The following is a 24,794-nucleotide window of genomic DNA, read 5'->3' on the forward strand; positions in this document are numbered from 1 at the left end:
TATAGTTATATTTAAGGGTTAAGCAAATATATACTGAAGAAATAATGAAATGTGTGGATTTAATTAAAAGTAGGGGGCAAAAGGAGGTGGGTGGGGGCATAGATGAAACAAGGTTAACAAAGAGCTGACAGATGTTGAATCTCAGTGATGGACACATGGGGGTGCATTTTACTATTTTCTATACTGGTGTATAATTAAAAATTTCCATCATGGTTTTCTAAAAGGCAAAATGTTACATGCCTAGAGCTAATAACTAGATGAGATGTCTGAGAGAAAGATGAAATCATGTCCAAAAAGTAGTCTGAGGGAAGTAGGGAAACACTGAGCAAATACAGTGTGTGGGAACCGAGAAAGGCAAAAGGGGTTTCAAGGGGAAAAAATGGACGGTAGTGTGAACTGCTGCAGAGGTCAAAGAGGTCGTTTTAAGTTAAAGAAGTTGTTCAGGTGAAGTAGAGCAGATTGCGTGTATCTAATTCTATTCACTTCTGGTTTTCCATTCCTTCACGGCAGAAAGGAAACGGGGACCTGAGAAGCTTGAGGAAACTGTCGGATCAGACCCTTTATTTAGATGCTTTTTGCTTGAGAAATATTGTCCAAGGCTTATTGCCTAATGTGACTATTTATTCTATTTTAGGAGACAAATGAGCAAAAACTTCACAAAATAGCCAATGAACTGTTGCTGACGGAAAGAGCCTACGTCAGCCGACTTGACCTCTTAGATCAGGTGAGAGTCTCCCTTTCCGTATTACTTTACTCTTCGGCATTACACACCATTTTAACTTAGTAATTAAAGTGTTGTAGAAGCCAAAAGGAGGTCGTGAGTGTTTGTGGCCAGTGAAAGCTACTTCTTCAAGGAAATCCTAAGGGTGTTTAGTTTTGTCGGTGAATTCACTAGGTGTAAAGGTTTTTAATTCATAAACAACTGATTCAAAGACTCTGTAATAAGTCACAAAATGCCTTTATCTGTGTCTTTCGACCCTAAACACCAGGCTGTTGTCTTGGCTACTTATTGTGATCCTTGCGCCATGTTACCATTATACTTAAGTAAGTGATTCTAATGGTAACGTGAATGTATCGATTCAGTTTGTCTCGTTTGCTGCTCAGCCCCACGTGAGTGATCTAAATCAGCTCAGTCATAGGGCGGAAGGGATTGTGAGACTTCACTTGTTCAGCCTTGTATGAAGTGTTTAATGTGTGCCTGGTGTAAACTTGCACAGGCAGTATCTGGGAATCTACTTTAGCACGTTTTGTACCTTCATCTTGATGGTGGAACCTTCAGTATCATTTCAAGTATACATCTGTCAGGCAAGTTTTAAAACACATCCTAAGAAAAACTTTGGAGGACTAAGGCCTGTTAGTCCTGTTTTAGCCATAAAAGAACAAGACAATTGGTAGATTGTCTGCTAATACAGACTCCTCTTATTGGAAGAGAATGTTGCAGTGTTTGAGCATTAATTTTAAGAAGAATTGTCCCACTCCTGGTACTGGAACTTCATAGGCACTGGCCGTCTCGATACACCTCCTTATCATCGGATCCCAGAGTGACTACATCCCTGTTTGAGTCTTAAGGAACCAGGTTAAGGCTTATGTTCTGTGAAACCAAATATTCTCCAAAGAATTCACCAGAAGTCAATCAGTTCATGTTGAGTCTGTGCCTTTGAAACAACCTTTCTCTTCGTGGGCACGACAGCCCTGAAACTTGTAGGTATTCCCGTAGGGGAGGTGGGTTGTTACCTTTTACCAAGTTGTTTTCTTTTTTTTTATTTCCCAGCCGTATTAGCTTGTCAGCTACTGTTGCTGACCTTTGACAATTTTTAGAGTTTTAATTACAATATCCTATCAGTTGGAGTCTCTAAGGACATAATTTTGTGTTCTTTTTGCCTCCCAAGAAAATGCAGTGGAGGTGAATTTAGAAAATTAACCACCATCTGGAATTCATGAAGGAGCAGACCTCCTTCCGCCTACATTTAGCAGAACGGCAGTTAAGAGGTCTAGTAGCCCTTGTGGAGTATAGCTAAGACTGCAGGGGTTTTTCTTGTCTTTAAGATACCTGTCGTTACGTACAGGAGATGTTTTTATCCTCATGCCAGTGTTTTAAATTACCATGCATCATTATTTACTAAAAAGCAAAAAACATCTGAGAGATGAAATACTCTTGTTCATCCATTGACCAGATATTTCTAAAGTGCCTTCTACTGTGGGAACTAGACTGTCGTGCCCTCCCTCCCCAAGAAGCGTACAGTTTTAGTAGGGAAAATGAGATTTAAGCCAACAAATTATAATAAAGGGCAATATGTAGTAAGTGCCATGGAAGTCATTGAAAAATAAAGCGGAATGGAAAATCCTGCAGTTATTGTGTGTAATAAGGTTTTCCGTATCTCTTAATTCTACCTATAGGTAGGAAGTAAACCCAGTCACCTCAGTTAGAAATTCTGACACAGAAAACATCCCACAGAGAAGCCAAAGCCTAGGTCAGAGTCAAGTTTCCTAATTATAATTCCTGATTCTTCTCAATCAAAGCACATAGTCCTACATATCAAAAATGATTGATTTCTTGAACTGTGAACTTTGTCATTTATTCAATAAGCAGTTCCTAAGAGCCCATTGTGTGCGCCTATCACCGTGCTTGGTGGTTAACCAGTAAATTTGAAGTAATGTTTGCTTTATTCTCTTACTCAGGTGTTTTATTGCAAACTATTAGAAGAAGCAAATCGAGGGTCATTTCCAGCAGAGAGTGTGAATAAAATATTTTCTAATATTTCATCAATAAATGCCTTCCATAGTAAATTCCTGTTGCCAGAGCTGGAGAAACGAATGCAAGAATGGTAAGAGGAGTAGATAAGATCACAAATGATATGTCTAAGGCAATCATACTAGCTGCTGTGTTATTCAGCTTTTAAATTGAAATAGCAGTGCTACACAGATCTGTGGCCAAACATTTGTGCTAAATTTTTATGTTAAAAGACCACTGATAGAAGTGTGGTACATTTTTGGCTTTAGCTGAAAAGAATTTCATCTCTGCTGTCCAAACTACCTTTTGATGCTGGAGACAGATATTAGGGGTGATCTGGAGCTTCAGGAATTCCATAGCAAATCTCTTTACTATGTCATTCCTAAACTTCCTTTAAAAAAGTGTTTCTTCATTCTCTACCAGTCTCACATCGAAATGGATCTGATAAAGCACAGGATGTATATAGAAAGTGATTACTTCATTTGAATCCTATTCACTCATTCTATGAGAAATCTTAATGATTTGTTTCTGTGTTTTATACAGGGAAACTACTCCTAGAATTGGCGACATCCTTCAGAAATTGGCGCCATTCCTTAAGATGTATGGAGAATATGTGAAGGGATTTGATAACGCCATGGAATTGGTTAAAAACATGACAGAGCGTATTCCCCAGTTCAAATCAGTAGTTGAAGAAATTCAGGTAATAGGACTCTTATTCAAGTCTGTCAGTTAATTTTTCTGTACAGATTATAAGATCTTCTACATCTAAAATTTAGATTGAAAGGTTTGAAACACCAAACCAAATCCCATTCTACTCTGAATTATGCAAGACTCATGTCTGCAGAGTTAAAGTATTTATTGTGAACATGCCATGCACTGGGCAGTAAATTCTCCATTTGGTTTTGAGACAAGAAAAGTCTAAATTTATCAAGGTATACATAAATTTACGGAGTAAGTTCCCATTCAGGACAGTGCCCCTCTTGCTTATTTTCAGAGGTTGAGATGTTGGAATGAGTATAAATGAATGTAAAGAATTATTGCTATAAACCCTGATATTTTGGGAAGATCATTATCTGAGTTTTTTGTCACTTTATATATGTGTCCTGATTTTTTCTCCAGTTTCCTCAAACCTGGATAATACATTTTAATAATACCATAACAATTTCTATTTGATTCTCTAGTCACAGTTGTAAATGACTTATTCTTTGCTGAAGTTTAAATATTGGAAAGGAATTATTTAGATCATGTAAGATTCCTGGGATAGGGAGTCTGCTGCTTCTTGACTGCTGCCTTTTGTGTTACATAAATATTTTTTTATTTGCCATTTTAATTGAATCTGTTTCATCACAGTCTACTTCAAATTAATTCTGGTAACTCTTAATTATGGTAAAATACATTTTGCTCCACCATAGCTCTGTTCCTTCTTCCACACTCCATATATCATATGTATTACCTCTCTGTATTTTTATTGAATCTAGTAATACAGCAATATTGCTTTATGCAATTATATTTCTTTTAAACAAGTTAAGGGAAGATATTAGAAAAAATGTACATATAAATATATTTATTAACCCATACATTTACTACTTCTGAACTAAGATCCTTTCAGTGTGAAAGTGATATGGTTTCTTGTAAGGCAGACTGGGTAGCAGTGAAGTTTCTTTGTCTTTGTTTATCTGAGAATTAATTTTTTTCTTCACTGTTGAATGATAATGTTGCTGGATACAGAATTCTTGATTGACAGCTTTTTCTTTCAGTAATTACAATGTCATTTCACTTTCTGGCCTCTGTTATAGATGAGAAATTAGCCATTAATTATACTGATATCCCCCTGTCTGTAATACATCATTTTTCTCTTGCTGCTTTTGGATTTTTCTCTTTGTTTTTGGCTTTTAACAGTTGAATATGATATGTCCATGTGTAGATCTTTCTGTATTTATCCTTCTTGGAGTTTTTGAGATTTTTAGATGTGTAGGTTAATTTTTTTTTTTGTATCATTAATATACAATTACATGAGCCACATTGTGGTTACTAGACTCCCCCCATTATCAAGTCCCCCCCACATACCCCATTACGGTCACTGTCCATCATTGTAGTAGGATGCTATAGAGTCACTACTTGTCTTCTTTGTGCTATATTGCCTTCCCTGTGCCCCCCCGCTACTGTAGGTTAAATTGTTAAAAATTAATTTGAGAAGTTGTCAGCCATTATTTTTTTAAATATTTTACTCTCATTGCACATATGTTAATATTGTTGATGTTTTCCTATAAGCTTCTGACTATTCATTTTCGGTCTTTTTTCTCTCTGTTCTTTAGATTGTACAATTTCTAATGATCTCTATTCAAGTTCATTAGTTCTTTATTCTGCCATCTCAGATATGCTGCTGAGTCCCTATAGTGAAGTTTTCATTTATATATAGTGAAGTTGTTATACTTTTCAATTCAAGGATTTGCATTGTTCTTTTTCATAATATCTGTTTCCTCCTTGAATCTGTGTGCTTTCATTTTTTTATACTTTCCATGTTTTTCAAATATGATTTCCTTTATTTCTTTGATGTTTTTAGAATAGCCACACTGAGGTCTTTTTGTGTGCTGTATCCACCAACTGTGTTCAGAGACAGTTTCTTTTGACTGCCTTTTTCTTCTGTTTAGGTACCACTTTACTATTTTTGTGACTGTCTTGTAATTTTTTGCTGAATGTTGGATATTTTAGGTAGCATATTATAGCGTCTCTGATTCATATTTTCCCCACTGAAAAGAGTTTGATTACTTTTGGTTTGTTTAGTAATTTGCTCCAAATCAAATTCAACCTATGAAATCTGTCCTCCGGTGTGCAGTCATTGATGTCTCCCTCAGATTTTTGCTGAAAATTCTTATGTTCATATGTTTGTGTGGCTTTCTAGGGGTTGCATTGGCCCTATATCTGTGTAGGTTAGGGGTCAAACAATTATTGAACAGAGAGGGCTAACTACCTAGAGCCAGTAAGCTTCTGTCCTCCGCTGATGGACCTGTCTGTGCATGGGGAGCACTTTCGAATTTAAAGATCAGCCGTTCTCAAGTCCACAGGGCCCTTTCACACCTGTCTACATGTGAACAGCCTTAGTGTGGCCAGAAGACTGTGCTTGCTGGCTTAGGCTCTTCGGTCTTTGCTGATCATTCACATGGCTTCAGCCAGGACAGTCACCCCGCCCACGGCCACAACCTCAGGCTGCTGGAGCCACTGGTCCTCCTCACTTGCCCACCTAAGAGATCTTCACTTCCCCTGACAGCATTGCTGGGGGTGTGCGTTGCCCACCCCTCCAAACCAAATGAGAGGTGCACTTCAGCTCTGGTAGAGAACCTGCCAGTCCTCGCGGTCTGTCCCACCCTGGCAGAACCTTCATGTTGACTGAGTTCAGGGAGGAATAGGTGGAGCCCTGGGCCAGAATGCCACAGATTCTCCCTGTTCTTACTGAAAGGTCAGCACATTTTTTCAGATTTTTTTCAAATTCTGTGCCTTTGGTTGATTTCCTAAGGGCTGTAATGGTTGTATTAGCAGTTTTATCCAGCTGTCTCATTGCTTTTTTAGAGGATTTTGTCAGCCTCCTCACTCAGCCGTAGCCAAAATGCCCGCCTCTTCTCATACACTCCTTTTCTGAACAGCTCTTTCCTCTCATGGTTAAGCATTCATCTCTTTCTGAACATGGCTCCTTCTTTGATTCTTTCGTCAGCCCCTTCTGCTAATAAATAAATGTGGGCACAGCATAAGGTTTGCCTTTCACATTCTTGCTCTTTACGCCCTCCGTGGTAACATAGTTCCGCAATCCTTTAACCATCATGTCGTAGAGATGTCTCTAGGGTCATTGTTCCTACCTACATATTCTGTTCCTCTGTCCCTGAACGCCAGTCACAAATGTCTGGGCACTAGTTACATGATTCTGTTTGAACATCCTGCTGTCAAAGTCAGCATATATCATTCTTGTCTTTAGCTTGCAAGCATTTTTTTCCATGTGATGTTTTGTACCTTGCGTTTTATGGTTATGTGATTGGATTTATTAGAGATCCCCAGTATTCTCTGATTCACTAGAGCTTCGTGACTTGATTTGTCACTTTTCCTCATTCTCTGTGTGCATTCGTTTACCTGTGAGATAATATATTCCAGGTGTTTAGCATGGAGCTGTTGCACAGTAAGGCCTCCCTGAATGATGGTCGTGATGGTGGCTGTTACTGTTGTTTTATCAAATCTTAAAATTCTATCTCTGCTATGTCTGTCTTCTCCATGTAAGGAAATAATGGGGTTGTGGAAAGAGTGGTGGATTGAGAATCCGCTAACTGAGTTTAGAATTCTAGCCTGCCACTTACAGTCACTGGACCTTAGAAAACCCCTAACTTCTCTGAGCCGCAGTTTCTTCCAATAAATGTTTTGGTACCAGCAATATTTTCCTATATAAATATATGCAATAGGTTTGTTGGAGGAAATCAAATGAGGTGACTAAACTAAGAACATTTTCACACTTCATTAGAGGAAAGCTATTATTCCCTTAGCTTCCCTGCTGACTTCAGGCTCTTTTTGCTTTTTTCCTGGTGTACAATAATAACTTCCAAACTAGTTTCCCCAGACGTTCCGAAAGCCACATTGCAGTAGGTTAACCTTAGAGGATCTCAGATCCAGTGATAGCACTCTCCTGCACATAAACCAGCATTAGATGAAGCAGATCTAAACTCAGCTCGACTTTCTTACCCTAGATCACCTCTATTTCCTCATCCCTCGCTTCCCTGTGAATACCTTATTTGCCAAGAAAACTCAGCTGTTCCCTTTTACTAAATGCATTTCGTGCCGCATGGCCCACTGCCCACGGGCCTCTCCAGCATCCCTCTTCCTGCCTTTAGCCCCTGGCCTTCCTCATGTCCCCTCCCACCAAAGCCTGCCCTCATCAGAGCTCATGTGGAATGCTGCCTTCTCTGTGAAGCCTTTAGTGTTTTGTTTGCTTTGAATGCAGGCATATGTCTAATACAACTTGTATGCTCTGCAGTGCCTTGATCGTGGTTTGAGTTCAATAAATATTTTAATGTGATTCCTGCTTTCTTTAATATGAACAGAAACACATCTTATTGTTCAAATAATTTTTTCCTTCTCTTGTGTTAACAGTCATTGAAAGCAAATGCTGTGGACTCAATTTTACCCTAAGAAAAGATCTATTTAGAGAATTTGGTTTTCTAATGGAAAAGGATGCCATGACCTATGAAAAAATTAACATTTTCTGGCTTCATAATATGCTCAGATCTTGTTATTCTTCTCTGTGGAGTCTTTTTAAAATGCAAAGGGAGTGACATTTATAGTAGTCTTACTATGAAAATGTTTCTGCTGAATCCGAAGTCATTTAATACAGTTGTGCTCAGTAAACCTCATTAAATAGATGCATCTTCTAAAAATCTCTGGGCTATGATTTAATAATGTGACTGCACAAACCCTGTAGTGACTAATTGCAGTAGTTGCCAGCAATCCGGGATTTCCATACTTAAAAGTCTGTTCAGTTCTTTTTTCTGTTCTTATACTAGGTTGGTCCTCAAACTTGAATGTTGTAAGAATCTTGTGTGTTTTTAACACACAGGCTCCTAACCCCAGAGATTGTAGTTTCCTAGATTGGGATGGGATTCAGAATTTGCCTGTTTCATAGTGCCTTACACAGATCTAATGCAAGTGATGGACAGACCCCGCATTGTAGGGGAATACTACCCTGGAGGTATTCTCTGTGACTTTTCCAGACTGAGTTTTTGAACTGGCCAACCTGAGTTTTAAGTCTTCCCTTAAAAACCTTTCTCATTATAGAAACAGAAGGTCTGTGGGAGCCTGACTTTGCAGCATCATATGCTTGAGCCTGTTCAGCGGATTCCCCGGTATGAGATGCTCCTTAAAGATTACCTAAGGAAACTACCACCTGATGATCCAGACTGGAATGATGCTAAAAGTAAATGCTTTTTTTCTCCCTCCTTTTTACTATGGAATAATCAAGTGGCCAAACAGCCTCGTGGTTCCCAAGTGAGACACGTCTCACAGCCACTGCTGTGGGAAAATAGCCTCCCTGGGAACTGATATCAACATCTCAATCAGGCGAGCACTTCTAAGCCCAAATCACAGGTTTAGAACAATGCAAGTCACATTTCTCATGCTGGTTTCATGTTGATCATGAACTCAAAAGTATGAAACTGCAGTTTTAGAGACATCTGGAACAGCAATACACAATTACCTCCTCACAGGAAGGATGCAGCCATTCAGACTTACTCGTGCCGCTGGTTAACTAGATAGGTTGGGGCATACCAAGAGCAATAAAATGAGATTTACTATGTAAAAATATCAAGCTGAGGTGGTGCCACCCACCCTAAAACAGAAAATGGTGCTTATTCGTGTCAGTTAACATTTTCCCCAAGAAAAGTGTGTTCCTATTCTGCTTACTGTCTTTTATTCTTTTATGAAATCATCATGAAAGGTTTTTTTAAGGCTCAAGATGTTTTGGTACTTTAGCTTTCTCACGTGCTTTTAAAAAACCAATTAACTTAAGAAATAGAAATGGCTTCGTCTTCATTGGGTGCTTACAATGCTGATGTCCCACATCTTAAAACATTGGTACTTTCTTAACAATTTCTTTATTATAAGTCAGTCTTGGTAAGAGATAAGGAGCACGGAGCACAGTCTTTGGCCTCGGAACCTGGGTCACTCTTGAATATGGATGTGCTCTGGCAGACTTACCCACCGCCCAAGTAAGCTGTGGCCACAAGAGCTTCTCTTTCCCCCCTTCTTCCTGCACAGATTAGAACGGTCCTGACTTGCTGTCTTCCCACTTTCCCCGTCATTCCCTCTGTTTGTCATCTGCCCGGGTGCTTGGCTTTGTGGCAGAAATAGCGGGAGGACTGGGGATGGGGTCACTGTTGCTACTGGTCAAGCTGGTCTCCTGGGCAGGGGCCCAGCCCACCTCGCTGTGTCTCCATCTCGGATCCCGTATGGAGTGCACAGAATGCCCGAACCCGATGGTTCTCCCAAATGTAAATGAACAGTACATCTTCCGTGCAAAGACTTTGACTTCCCTGAAGGCGCCTCACTTCGGCAGCCCACCAAGGTACTTTATTGCTCTCTGTGGTTTGCCATTGCTCCTTACACTAAAAATCTAAGGAAATCACCGAAGTGCTTGTAGAGACCTAAAAGGAGAGGGCAGAGGAACAGAAGAGCCTTCTGCTCAGCAGGGGAACAAAGAAGAAGATTTGGTCCAGAAGAGGCGAGGTAGTCGTGGTGACGGAATCAAGCAGCCAGTATTCACAGGAGAGAAGAGAAGGGACGTGAGCAGGACGTGACAGGATGGAGAGCACGCCCCGGGTGGGTCCAGAGGGGGCCTCAGCCGCCACAGCTCCCCGCCGCCGTCCCCGAGCTCCCCCCGGCCCGTGCCGAAGCGTCCCCAGTCCCCTCGCCTGCCGCCACCTGGCCCAGCAGCCCCTCCCTCAGCACTGGCCCCTGGGGGTTCCCTTTCAGCTGACCAAGGCTAGGGCTGTGTTTCCCCAGACAAAGCTGGTCATGCTTGGTGGTTAATATGCTCATAAAACTAATAAAATAGTACTCCTGCTGAAATGTAGAACTTCGAGCCAGAAGACCTAGGCTCAAATATCAGTATCATAGCTGTGTAGACCTTAGCCAAGTCACATCACTCTCCATCTGTTTCATCTGCCAAATGGAGGTACCTCATTTTCCCTCAAGGCTGTGTGAGAATTAAGTGACATAATATGTATGAAACCACCTGGCAATGTGCCTTGAAACCAGGTAGCGCACACGGCGTCTGTTAGATTTGATAACCCGTTTTGAATTAAGTATACCACGAGCCTGATCACTGTGTGCGACTTTCATGAGGAAGTGGCTTCAAGTTCCAGGTGTTCTGCTGACACATGCACTTGGAAAGTCTCCTGTTTGTGCCTGGAGTTGGCGTTTGCTCCTGTAGTGTGTCTTTGGTCTCAGATTTCTTTGCACTGTAGCGTGTGTTACTCAGCTATCTGGTAGCACAGTAAGGATAACATATATTTATTTACTTTTCTTTTTTTCCCATTTAGAATCACTTGAAATTATATCTACAGCAGCAAGCCATTCTAATAGTGCAATAAGAAAAATGGTAAGTGGTTTTCAGAGGAGACAGGAATCTGACAGTTAGGTAATTGTCCTCTCTGTAGGTTTGGACCAAAATGAATTGATGCAGATGAACAGAAAAGATTGTTTACAAAATGTTTAGTGTTATCTGAAATAACCCTCTCCCCTCTTCTCCCAGGTTTCAATTTGCTCAGAACTGACAGTTCATATCAAAATTTATGCTTACTCTCAATCCCTGCTGAACTATCTAGATATTAGCTAAGGTCGTTGTATTATTAAAGCCTCTAAGGTAAAACTACCTTATATTTGTTCTTCCTGTATTTTGTTTTGATTTCCTAGGAGAAACTAAAGAAACTCTTGGAGATTTATGAAATGTTGGGAGAAGAAGAAGACATAGTAAACCCTTCAAATGAACTAATAAAAGAAGGACAGATCCTCAAACTAGCTGCTCGGAACACATCAGCACAAGAACGCTACCTTCTCTTAGTGAGTATTGTAGTGTGAGCCGGTCCCCAAGCAGTAGTTCACACTGTTACATCCGTCCTGGAGAAGCAGGCTGCTTACTTGCTCACCGAAGCGATTGTATCAACCTGACTCAATCAGCACCAAGGATTCCACCTACAGGAATGTCCTTACAAACTGAAACCTGCTCCGTCAAGGACACAAATCTCATTTTAAAGTGTTCTTCTAGAGTTTTTCTGTACTTACTGTATGTAGTTCACTTCACTAACACACACTGAAGACAGTCTAACCCTTCCACAATGATCATAACCGTCAGTGTGTCTGTGGGGTGTGGTCTGCTTTCTGAAATCCTTTTCTTGGTTCAGATTCTCTCTTTCCTTTCATTCTTATAGGCTCATAGGTCCCATTTCCTGAATATTTTGCTGGTGTGCTAATTCAACAACAGTTCTCTTCCCGATCCTCTCTCATCACAACTTTTAATCTCTGTAGTTTGAAGGAATATATAGGCAAGGTTGTAAAACTTGTTCCTAAAAGTACAAGCTGACTACATAGTTCGTTTTCACTGTAGTCAGTCCCTTTACTTCCTGGAAATGACTTTAGGTTTGGGGCTTATCTCAAATGTAAGTGCTTCCCGGGGCATCCAGCTGTTCTGTTTTTAGTCTCTGTTAATTGCAGTTCCTTTCTCTATCTAATGATGTGATTATTGTTATGGGCAGAGAAGCAGACACACATTGGTAAAAAGGCTGCCCAGTGACTGGCACACACACAGTACATTCTCAGAAGGTTACTCACATCTGACTGGGCTGCTGCCAGGCAGGCATCCCACCAGCTGTAATATGAGTTGTCACTGGGGGCTGAGAGGTTTCTGTTGTCTAGTCACAGCCTCCCTTGAAAGGAAAATGTATAGGAATTCACCGTTATGCAGAAGGGTGTTGAGCATCTCCCATTCTTTATAAAGAACGTTTAGCCACCATCTGACCCAGCAGTGCTGCTCTAACTTTTTATAACTCAAGAAAACTGAAGACATGTCTACACAAAACTCGTACTATGGATACAAACTTATTCATATAGCCAAAAATTGGAAACGACCTAAATGTCCATCACCTGATGAATGGGTAAACAAAATGTGGTGTATCTATACAATGGAATATTACATGGTGATAAAAAGGGGATAAAATACTGATACATGCTACGTGGATGAACTTTGAAAACATTGTGTCAAGTGAAAGAAGCCATCCACAAACGGCCACACTGTGGGATTCCATATCTGTGAAGCCCTAAAACAGTCAAGGAATAGAGGCAGGGTGCAGGTAGTGGTTGACACGAGCCCGTGGGGAGGAGGAAATGGGTATAGGGTTTCCATGCGAGGCCATGAAATGTTCTGGAGTTCGATAGCAATGATGGTTCCACAGTTTACAACTGTACTAAATTCTGTGGTGTCTGAAGTAGATCTCAATAACTTAAAAAATGTATAGCTACTGTTTAAATTAAGTATCACAATTTTCATGTGAACTCAGCAGAAGAGCTTCACCAGTCAGGTTGCACAGAGAGCTAAATATAAACGAAGGGCTTGTGATGTCAGAAGTCTGTGTATTTTGAAGGGTGGGCTTTGTTGTTCAGGTATGGGGAAGCCATTCGATCAAGGGGCACTTGCCATTTAAAAGACAGTGATACAGATAACCAGAAGGCGGAGGCATGCGGCTCCCTGGCGGGGCTGCCCCAGAAAGCAGCAGCCCCAGTCCCCAGGCAGAGGGAGCAGCAAGAGGGCCTGAGCCTCAGCTGCAGTTCTGTAGAAGGAATGGGCCAGGCAGGGTAAGCAGGCCTGGGATTCGCTGGTCTAAGTGATTTCACCAGGCCCCGGGGCAGAGGGGCGGGTGGCTGATCCCTGGCCCTGGAGGGATCCGGACGGGGGAGGGGACGCTGCCCCAGAGCACAGGAGCGCAGTGAAGGAGGCGGTGGGTGGAGGCTCCGGATCAGCTCCTGTCCCTACGAAAGGCCTACTTACAGGGGAGTCATTTACCAACGTTAGGAACCGGGGAGCCCTGGGGGGGACAGGCCGTCCAGAGTCGGCGGCAAAGATGTCAGAGCGTCAGCACTACGGACTAAAAAGACACGTTTAACACCTCATTCTGGGCAGAATGCCGGGGAGTCAGCATCGTCCGTTGGTCTTTGCTGAGGTGCTTAATTTCTTTTCCCCTCTTCTGTGTTAGTGTTAGAGTTTCTGTGGGTGAGCTTTTAGCTCTGTGTCTAACCCCAATGGATTGCACTGGTTTTATTTTCACATTTGGGGATCGTTCTGGAAATAGTTTCGGGTTGAATACCTTGCTGCAGAACCACATTAAGCAGCTCCGTGGAGGGCAGATGGCAAGGATCCTTGAGGGGGGTGCGGCGCCAGCGGCGTTCAGGAAGGGGCCCATCGTGTTCCAGTTATTATAAGCTATCAAACATACCACGCTGTTGCCGCGCGGGAGAGTGGGGTCAGATGGCAGGAATTTTAGGAAAGCCACATTCATGTTTTGAAAGATCCAGAAGCATTTCCTGTAGGGCTCATTCTTTGAACCCTGTCCTCCTAGTGCTGTTCCTGTCCCAAAGGCGCTCCTCTCACCAGCACGCTTTTGTTCCCATAGAACACCTTGGTTTTTAATGTAGAAACTTCAGAAGTGCCATTTTTATTTTCCTTTCTCTTTAAAAGAAAATAAGGACTAGTTTTCTGTTTCCTACTTTGGGGGTAATACATTTGTGTGCATCATATAATTTTTAGAATCTGATTTCAGCTTTCAAATGATCTTACATGTTTGCATATAGCAATGTAAGGTACGCTGCTAAGTAAATAACCCTACCTGGCAGCTGAGAGCTAAAAAAAACAAGCAGATGATCCTATAGAATAACCCAAGAAGTTTCATTCTTGACCTTTTGGAGTTCTATTCCCTATTTCCTTGTGGTTTGACAGATTGAGATTTTTTTTTTTCCCCTTGATTTATTTGCATGTTGACTACAGACCAGGCACTGGAAAATTTTCTCCAAGAGTATACTGTTGCCTTTTAAAACAAACTTCAATGAAGCTGTCACTGGTGAGACATGAAATTGAATTATTCCATTCAAATATATTTTAAGAGACTTGAAATAAATAGTTGAGGAACACTAGAGATCAAAAGCGGGGAGCCTCCCTACGCTTTGAATAAAATTGACACCTGCTTCTAGTTTCCGCACAGCATAGCACTTCAGAGCTTGCCGAGTCAGCCGGAGATTCTTTGTCAGTAAGGGCTTCTGAGCTGTGGGCCTGGGGTAAAAAGCAATCCCTTGCCCTGAAAGGGGAAACTGATCTAATTCGCGCTGCAGTTGCTGCAACTTCCTCTTTTAATACCAGCAGAAGCCCAGAGAGAAGGTGAGGGCGGCTTTGGCCACAGGAGCAAGGCTCACAGAGGGGTCGGAACTAATTCTTTTGCACCTATGGCACCTAGTTCTTTGTAAGCAGCATTTCATATCCTCCCAAGCTCTCACCTCCGTCTGTAGGAAAAGGAAGGGTACTTATTGATTGACATGAGATTGTGCTCTGAGTTATAGAAGGTTAGCACATAGCTATTGACAATTTCAAGTGTGAAGTCCCACTTGGGAAGAATATAATAGGTGAGATGGAATCCTGAGCGCACGGAAGGGAGAGAAAAACATACCGTCCTGAGATATTCTTTCACCTTGTCTGAGCGTGACTACAAAAAGCAAACGCTACCAACTTCTGCATTCCTGGACTTGTGTTTCTATGAAGTAAAAAGACTTCGGTGAACTTTATAAAGGGAACTTGATATAAATGCCTGGTAACATTTCAGGTAGCTCAGAAATGCTGTGCCATCACACTACGCTGGTCGTTCAGTTTGTGGGAAAATCTCATCGTTGCTCTCTTGCGCCGGGTCTGTTCTGGTGGTGGCTTTGCAGTCCCTGCTGCCCCAACCACACCATTCACAGCCCCTCCACATCCCCTTCTGAGAAGGCCTTGGGAGAAGAGAGAAACGTTACTGTGAACAGTCAGCAGACAGGCTCTTGCCTCAAGTAAGCTGGGGCGGGGATGAGAACCTTCCAGGGTGTTTGCAAATCTCTAAACCCCATGTACTGCCATGAGGCTGTGCTTAGCGTCCTTTGAATACAGTGGACAGTGAAATGATAAGGCGAAGGGCACTGGTGTTCTCTTCTAGCAGTGTAAATGCAAATATAGTGCTGAAAAGCATCTGATAAAATGTATTTGGTGCCTTTTTATTTCTGTGTTCTCCAGTGTAGAAATGAAATTTATGACACTGGTTACAGGAAGTTGCAAAATGAGGTACAAGGAACAACTGGTGAGAAATTTGCTTTCAGAATGAGTATAATGAACAGTGTCACATAGACAGGCTGAAATGTTTTAAATATCCATCAACATCTTTATGCATGTGTGGAGCAAACCAGGGGGCCTGGCAGCACAGGTCATTTTTTCTCATTTAATCCTCTCAGCAACCTATGACTTTTACAGATAACAGTCCTGAGACATGAGAGGTTGCACATGGCAAAAGGTTTTACATCCCCCATTGTTCTTGTCTTAGAAAGTATATGTAACCCTAGAAACAATGTAAGAAACAATAAATATGAAGTAGGAAGGTAAGTATGGACCTCCTTTAGGAATCTGCCTACAAATTAACCCAAATATTAAAGACTTCCATCATTTTGTGTTTTAATATATTCCAAAAGTGAATTAAATGCCCTCCCCAAGTCATTGATTAGCAGGCACTGTTCATTGCTGATTAGCAATGAGGCGCTATACGTAATTTGATTCAGTTTCAGACATAAAGGCGTTCATTTTAGAAGTAGATCAAGAAGAGGATATTTAAAGACATTTGCTAAAATTGATGACCCTTTTGTTAATTCATATGATAAATTCTTAAGCAGAATGTGGGCCAATATAAAAACTTAGTTCTTTATGTAGAGTTAAAGCTCTAACCCCACATGTTCTAATGAAATTTAGACTAATAATTTGGCTATTTTTTTTAACTTAACATTAAATACAGTGATAAAAACAATCGCTAAATATTACTCTTTTGCTCTAACAGCTGTTGTAGACTGGTTAAGACCGTTAGAAATTTTGTTATCTAAGGGCTTCAGCTTACATGGTTGAGAACTTTAGTTCCTGGCATGTGGAAGGTCTTTAACAAATCGTTTTAAGCAAATTGCAGAATTTAATTGAACTAATTTCCTTAGTAGTACAAATGGCTTACTCAAATATCCATAAAATTTTACCAACCAACAAAGAAAAATATGTTAAAAATTTTAAATACAATACTTAAAAAATCTCAATGTAATGCTTAAATAATTTTGCTCCCATAGTAATATGTGATATTCCCTAGAAATTCCTTGAAATTTGTCCAGGGCTACTTTCCCTATTGGTCGCTTTACTCTGTCTTCTTGGTTTCCTGTTCATTGATACGTGTTCTGCCTCCTTGCAGTTCAACAACATGTTGCTATACTGTGTGCCAAGATTCAGCTTGGTGGGCTCCAAGTTCACAGTTCGAACCAGGGTCGGCATTGATGGAATGAAAATCGTAGAGACTCACAATGAGGAGTATCCACACACTTTCCAGGTGTCTGGGAAAGAGAGAACCCTGGAACTGCAAGCCAGGTAAGAGACCCTTCCTACCCCCAGCTTTCCAAAAGCGTCGGAATGAATGGTAGGACAGAATAAGTCTGGGGATCTTTCGCAGATAAATGCTGTAGACCTCTTGGCAATCTGGTTGGACGTAAGTGGAGAGGTGTAAGCATTTGAAAGGCAGGAATCCTGTCTTCTCTTTAGATTCCTCTGTAGTGCCTAGGCTAGTGGTTTTCAGTCAGGAAGCTTTTGGTAAATTCAATTGTCTCTCCGGATTTGCGAGGTGCTCAGAGTATGATGCTGCATTCAAGCCAGTTTTGAGTCTTGTAGGAAAAGGTTCTTCCCTAACCCTTTCTCCTTCCTTTTGGCCCACAAATGTTACTGACACTTATTATTCCATGTTGGAGCTTTAACTGCCAGTCCTTCAGAGGCTCTGCATTCATGGGACTTAATGGCACTTTGACGGAGAGAATGCTTGGAAAAGCTAATGGTTCTCCTGCCCCAGTTGGAGGATACATGAAGGGAGCCATTTGGGGCCATAGTGGCCTCTAGCAACCAGGACTTCGGGAAGGGGCGGTCCCTTAGGTGCGACACTGAGTGGGAGGGAAGGGGCTGGAGCTCTGGCATCTGTCCCCCAGCGTGACCACGTTTGGAAAGGAAAAGAGCCTGAGAGCCACTGCAGCAGAGCCCAGCTGTGTCCTGCAGGGACCTCTGGGACATGGAGCTCTGTCGGGGTTGAAAGGCCCACTTTAGAAAACTGGCATACATTTATCCTGTAAAGATCAAGCATGGTAAAAATGGGAGTTCTCTGGAAGGTCACAGATGTGATCTCAGACTTAACCTCAGGAGGCCAGCTTCCAGCCCCCGTGCTGGTGGTTCTGTACTTAGAATCCACCAGGAGTCAGGGAGCCCTCCTGTCCTTTCTGTGCCTTTGCACCTGTACCGTGCTTCTGCTGCTCAGGTGAATTCATGCCGTATATTTATACCTAGTAACTGAGAAAGAGCTTAAACTTTGGACTTTCAAGAGAGAATAAATGATTCTAGCAGGAATCTTTCCCCAGGAGTCAAGAAATTGGTGAAATTACAGTTATAGGAGATGTGGCAGGATGGGGAAATTTGCAGAAATAGCTAGGCAGTTTCTTGATTTCCCATAGGAAATACATACTGGGTGTGGCCTTGCCTCGGAGCTGCCGGACGGCGGCTCTCAGGAGCAGAAGGTGGCATTGCAAGCATGAGTTGAAACGGCGGAGGACTTGGCTTTGAATCTCTTGGTTTTCCTTCCTCCTGGTGGTGGGTTTGAGCCCCAGCCATCGGACCCGAGAGACAACTGTGTGGTGCCGGGGCTCGTAGGCTCCTGGCCCGAGTCCTCCCTGGGTTGCGAATCACTGAAGGGTTGGCCCTGCGACAGGGAGGGCGCCTCACTTGTTCTGCCTGAAGGAACTAGTCTACTCCCAAATCTGCAGACCTGAGAGACGCGTCTGAATAGCAAAAGAGATTCTCAGGGTTTCTTGGGTTGCCTGCATGGGGTTTCCAGCCCTCCGTTAGCAGGTGGGGCTGTTTTCTCTTCAGGGTGGGACTGTTTCATGAGGAACTTTCCTAAGTACAGGCAGCCATCACTTAGTAGAGTTCCAACATGCAGTATTAAAAACATGGTCTTTTATCTTTAGATTTCTTATTCCCCTAATCTTATTCTAGTTATATTTATGAGTATATGGTGAAGATCTGAATTCAGTGATTACTTTTTATCTAGTCCGTAATGACTCTCTCAAGAATGAAGACACACATTCAAAGTCCCAGAAATGTAGACTGTTAGAGGGATCACTTGGAACCCAAAATTGGGTGTATTTTTGGAGATACTTAAAGAGGATTCACTACTGTAACTTACTCAGAAAAAGGGTTCTGCTTTTATTTGTGAATGAATCAGCCTCAAGACTGACCTCTGACGCTCTGCTTCCTTTTCCACGTTCAAAAGAATATAAAACATTCTGCTTTATGGAATTTTCTTTCCCAATGGTTTTCTATTGCCGAATGGATATAAAGATACAGTAATAAGTAAATTAAAGGAGTAAAAAAATCTGCCGTAACTGAGAAAATAAAACAAAAGTACTGAAGCCAAGTTTCTTTGCACTTTAAAGGCTACCAGCAGCAGCACATTAACTGTGCTTCCAAAGGCAGTAGAGCTCGTTTTGCGGGGCAGGACCCAGCAGTTAGGAGAAATCTTAATTGAGGGGCAGCATTAACGCTCCCCCAAGGTTCTTGGTCCAGGGATCCCAGGTGAATGATAAGCAGAATCTTCCACTTGACGGGCACCAGTTGTAGCAGAATTCCTGGCACATCCCGGGGCTCAATAATAAATCTGGGAAGATGGATGGGGTCCCAGAAGCAAAACTCCTGTGAGACTCAAATGCACGTGATTCTGGGGGGACCAAGGCCTGTGACACTCAGGCGGGACCTCAGACGTAGCTCTGGCCTACCAAACGTACGCAGCTGCGCAGAGCCCACTCTTCCACACTCTTCAGAAGTTCCTCGACTTGGAGGTCTTATGCAGTCCAGAGGCTCTTAGAGCAGCTTGTTCTAACACAGTATATGACAGCAGCCAGTTATATAAGCAACCTGCAGGGGAGATGAAATAAGGAAAATCCACCTCAATAGGAAAATGGAACTCGACTATAGTCAAGGAAATTTTTTTCCCAACATAAAATTGTTAAATACTAGGAATGATTCATCTGAAATCTCCTTCCTACAGGAACTTAAAATTTTTGTTTTGCTTTTTCTATAATGGGTTAGGCATGGTATTGCCCGAAGCTTCCTAGCAAAATAAAATTGTTTATCAAAGGAAATGTTAAATAGCTCCCTAAGGTCTTACAAAGATACTTTAGATTCTCAAGGGTAATAGTCATTGTACTAAGATGGGTTATGACTAGTAGTGGTTAAAAGCCTGTGTATTTTCATAATGGTGAGTTGGAAGACTAGTTCTTTATTCAGTAGAATGCTAGATCTACAGTTACCTGATATATACAACTAGATGATGTCTGTTAAACTTAGTGACAGGGCACTGTATTAATGGAAGCCAAACTTAACTCTCCCCATCAAGAATTATGTGTACCAGTGTAAGTGGATGACCTAAAACTTTAAGTATTTATTTGTTCAATTGCCGGAAATTCTGATTAACTTTGATTGTAACTCCTTCCTGGGCATCCCTGCATTTCCAGAAAGTTGGAACGACCTTAAAGCATCGTTGTACCCACCAGGTGTAATTCATTAATGTTCTCTGCACTCACTCAAATTTTGTTTTGTTTTAGTTCTGAGCAAGACAAAGAAGAATGGATCAAGGTAAACCTGATTCCTATTTTCATTGTCATTTTTTAGTAACCTCTGTAAGTGTACACCAACATGTACATGATATAGTCATCAGAACAAGGTCATTTAATCTTTAAGGTGATTCCTATCACAGATACTTGTTTAATAAAGTATTTCCATTAATTTGCATGTTATACTCTAATGTGCACTTTGAATCTCATATTTCAGGCCCTTCAAGAGACAATTGATGCTTTCCATCAGAGGCACGAAACCTTCAGAAACGCAATTGCAAAGGATAATGACATTCACTCAGAGGTTTCTGTAAGTTGAATTAAATCCTTAACTTTAGGCTCTTTTCTCTTTGCAGTTACAGAGGATCTCTCTGGCCCTTTTGTTATCCAGTCTTTTCTCATTGCAATGCCAGGACTGACTTAAATTTAGATGGTCTCTTTCCTTCAGAAATGAAGACGGGAGCGAGTGCCTTCTCGTGCTGCTTAAACTTCTTTGAAGCTTCTATTTCTGTTCCTGGGTCTTGTATTGCAAAGCATGGTGTGAGCAATGTTGTTAAAGGGCTTTTTTAAAAATAAGTAAGTAAAAGGAAATGACAGGTTTTTTTTCTATTCTCTTCCTTTTTAGACTGCTGAGCTAGGGAAAAGAGCCCCACGGTGGATCCGAGATAATGAAGTAACGATGTGTATGAAATGCAGAGAGTCCTTCAACGCGCTGACGAGGAGGCGACATCACTGTCGAGCATGTGGATATGTGAGTGAGGTTCCTGGTCCTTATGGTTGTTTGGTAACAACAGAGTGTTGTTAAATCATCAACTGGGGGGGAAAAATGATTCTGCGAATCGCTTAATTGATGAGTTTGTTTTGATGAGAACTGTAACTATGTGCAAAGCACTGTGCCGGGTCCAGGAGAAAAGCGGCAAGAACAGCGCCCAGCTTCGCACAGCATATGCACCAAAAGAGAAAACAGAGCAAAGCCGAGCATTTCTAATTACTACGAGTGCAATCAGGAAGCAATCACAAAGTTAAACTAGAGAATAATAGTCATGGAGGAGGATTTGGAATCATGTTACTTGGCAAAATAAAGACCTGAGGGGTTGGTATTTAAGCTGATGCCTAAAACGTGAGAAAGAGCAAACTAGCCATGAGAAGGGCCGCACGAAGGGCGTCCGGGCCGCGGGTCTGCGCGGCCGAAGCCCTGAGGAAGGAAAGAGCCGGGTCTGTTCTTGGGACGGCCGGAGCCCGGCGATGGAGGGGAGGCGAGGCCCAGCGACAGTCAGAGAAACGGCTCCCGGAGGAGCTGACGTCCCTGAGGAAACGGATGGAACCGAAGTGGAGGTAGAGGCTGTTGCTGGGGAAGCTCGGGCCCTCCGTGTGGCGGAGCAGGAAGGAGAAGATGTGGGCAGGTGTGGGCGGTGAGTGCGCGTGGGGCGTCTTAGGTGTGATGGTATTTTCACCGAAGTGTGAGGAGGCCATCAGCTAAAGGTGGAGGGGAAGGAAGAAGGGTTGGAGGAGGTTCGAGGTAGAGGGCAAAGTGTCAAATGGTTGCCTGTGGGCAGGGACAGGTGCGTGTCCCGGAGAAACAAAGATGGCCTGCTGGGCACCTTAGAGATTTATGGTCATAAATTTAAAAGGACACACTGGTCCGTTTAATAGCGATCTTAGTTCTCTAACAAAATTTAACGACTCAAGCCAGAGAAGGGAGAAGACGGGGTTCAGCAGTCGAGTTGCTGCATATGGAAGCCGTGAGGGGTACAAAGCATGAAGTGAAGCTGGAGAGACGTAACAGCGGGTGTCGGAGGGCCTTGCCCACCAAACTGAAGATGAATTCCTTTCTTCGAAAAAGCAGCAAATAGATTGGGAGTGGGGCGGGCGTTGCAGCGCCACGATGTGATACACCTCGGTGTGCAGATACATTTTTACTAGGCTTGAGTAACACCCCTTCCAGACCTTCTAGATTATTCTCCGTGCAGATCTCTTCTTGCCCTTTCTCTGAGTTTTGGCTCAGTGAGACAGTTTTGTAATCGGAATTAGATTGATAGCAAACATCTTTTTTTTTTTTTTCTTTCAGGATAAGGTATTTTTTCATCCACCATTGGGTTTGCTTGAAATGAATGCAGGTGTCAACATACTTGCTTGCAGAAAAAAACAAAACAAAACAAAACGGTGTTTGAATGTGGATGTTCCAAATACTGTGAGATGTTTTGAGAGCAAATATTAGTTGATATGAATCTGCAGCTACAGACATGTCTAGTTCTCAATCTTAGAATAATTTTATTGTAACTGTGAGGAAACAATGAAAAGCTTTTTATCATGAATCTTAACATGCTGTGAAATGAAACCAAAAGTTTTACTAATATTTATGTTTCTTAAATATAATTTGTCTACTGTAAATTGGGGAAAAAATGTCCCTCTACAAGCAAGAAAATCATTTCTTTTAAACTGGAAGGTTTTTGTTTTTTTAAACGACTATCCTTTAGTGATTAGAAAAAATTCCATTCACCAAGACATAGTATGCATTTGCATTGTGGTCATTCATTCACTGACAGTCCGTAGGTGTTTACTGCGTCCCTGGTGAGCAGTGTATGCAAGGACACTGGCACACAGCTTAGAGCCTCGTGAGGGCAAGGAACATTAATCAAATAATCACACAAGTATATGATCAGAACTGTAATCAGTGTGTGGAAAAAAAGGGCAGGGAGCTTCAGGAGCAGAGGGACAAGAGATAAGTGCTCGCTCCTGGAAGGTGGAGGAGTCTGCCTTGAGGAAACAAAATTTGAGTCAACCTCTGAAGGGCGAACACAGTTCAGTCGCAGAGCAGAGGTGAGCGCGGGAGGGGGCCTCGCGCCTTGAGGCCGGTGAGGGCACAGAGGAGGAAGAGTGAGTGGGCCGTCTGCAGGGCTCTCCAGGCCATGCTTGAGGATCTGTAATTTATCCAGGAGCAAAGGGAAGGCTTGGAGGATTTTCCATAGAGGAGAGACAGGTCAGCGTTTTTAGGAGAGCAGCTTGGAGGGATGTAAGGGTAGAGGCCAGAGGCCAGTATGAATGCAAACCAGCAGTTGTGAAGCTGTAATAGTCCAAACTAGGACCCTGAGAGTTTGGATTTGGGTCATTACCAGGATGGTGTAGAAAGATGGACAGGTTGAAAACCATTCCAGGAGGTAAAATCGGCAGGACTTTGTACTAGAGTGACTCTATGGGCTGAGATAGAAAGAGGAGTCGGGGAGGACTCCTAGGCATCTGACTTGCTGCGGCTGGCGGGACGGCTGTGCTGCTTCCCAGGAGGGAGGCCTCGGAGGGGGGAGCAGGTGGGGCCAGATAAGCAGAGAGCCGAGGGCACGGAAGGTCTGAGTTCGTTTGGGGAGGATATGGATGAAACATCCGAACATATTAAGAGTAAAGATGTGCACCAAGCCCTGGAAGATCTACCTTCAGAGGCCAGGAAAGAAAGGGCGAGCAACTGGAGCCCATCACGCACAGCGTCATACCACCAGGAGAAAGACTGACGTTCACGAGGGTGCTCTTAGTCTGATGGAAATTTCCCTTTTGTATTTAACTCTTTCTCATTTATTATTACTATGATGACTGTTACTTAAATCTTACCATTCTTCCTTAAATATGATTATTCACGCTTCATTATCTTTTTAAATTGAAGGTGGTTTGTTGGAAGTGTTCTGATTACAAAGCTCAACTTGAGTATGACGGTGGCAAGTTGAGCAAAGTTTGTAGAGACTGTTACCAAATAATAAGTGGATTCACAGACAGTGAAGAAAAGAAAAGAAAAGGAATTTTGGAGGTATGAAAATGATGGGTATCATTTCAGATTTTCATTCAAGGATCATGGGATTGTCTTTTAACCCTGAAGAATACAAATACTATATTTTGTTACTTCTCTTAGTATTTAACAGTTTGGAAAATGATGGGCAAGATTCATACTTCTGTTCTGTGTTGCTGAATTTGGGGCCCATACTCAGCTGTGTAGAAACAAGAGGGGGCAGTGCTATGGTAAATGAACATGCATTTGAGGGTGCAATACATTGGCTTCTGTAAAGGTAGCAATAGTCATATATTCAGTTAATTGTCATCTCTTCTAATATCCAAATTATTACAGTATATTTTTTAATAGGAAAACTTCTCTCTCAGTTTGCTTTTCTTGACTTTGAAAACCACTGCATGAAATTATTAAAATTCAGATTAAAGTATTACTTTATTACCTGAATAGCTAGCTCTTCCAACTTATTGCATTAAAAGCATCATTTAGTAGCGCATGACAATAATCTGATAAATGCATTGAAATCTTATTGAAATGTCTCACATGTGAATTTGACTCTTGTTTTAGAGTAAATTCAGACCCATAAGCCTAAGAAATGTAATGCAACTTACATCTGAAATGAGGTTCATACTCAGATATTAACAACATAAGGAATAAATTATATTACAAGGGCTTTGTGGCAGAAAGTCCAACAGAGCCTGGAGTTGGTGAAGAATAGGTTCATGGTTAAAATTCTGTGTATCTAAAGTCACAGCCATACTTGGTTTATTAAGAATTTCTATGCTTTATTAAGGACTGATGAGTGTTTATTGA

The 24,794-nt window shown here is 42.0% G+C and overlaps 1 protein-coding gene across 10 annotated transcripts in view; it reads left to right on the plus strand.

Annotated features, from left to right (window-relative positions):
- Positions 1-24,794, plus strand: part of FGD4 (FYVE, RhoGEF and PH domain containing 4) — a 188,314-nt gene that overhangs the window by 154,394 nt on the left and 9,126 nt on the right. For 9 of the 10 annotated variants that reach the window (XM_036889359.2, XM_057491979.1, XM_036889366.2 and 6 more), the window contains 11 exons: positions 635-724; positions 2,680-2,825; positions 3,275-3,431; positions 8,540-8,678; positions 10,801-10,859; positions 11,174-11,320; positions 16,762-16,934; positions 20,204-20,234; positions 20,430-20,522; positions 20,838-20,963; positions 23,865-24,005. In XM_036889359.2, the coding sequence (XP_036745254.2) occupies positions 635-724; positions 2,680-2,825; positions 3,275-3,431; positions 8,540-8,678; positions 10,801-10,859; positions 11,174-11,320; positions 16,762-16,934; positions 20,204-20,234; positions 20,430-20,522; positions 20,838-20,963; positions 23,865-24,005 (1,302 nt within the window). Of the gene's footprint in view, positions 1-634; positions 725-2,679; positions 2,826-3,274; positions 3,432-8,321; positions 8,520-8,539; positions 8,679-10,800; positions 10,860-11,173; positions 11,321-16,761; positions 16,935-20,203; positions 20,235-20,429; positions 20,523-20,837; positions 20,964-23,864; positions 24,006-24,794 lie in introns of those variants that run through there. The other variant, XM_057491980.1, reaches the window with a different exon arrangement.

The sequence above is a fragment of the Manis pentadactyla genome, chromosome 14 (assembly GCF_030020395.1).
Source record: "Manis pentadactyla isolate mManPen7 chromosome 14, mManPen7.hap1, whole genome shotgun sequence".
Classification (NCBI taxonomy): domain Eukaryota; kingdom Metazoa; phylum Chordata; class Mammalia; order Pholidota; family Manidae; genus Manis; species Manis pentadactyla.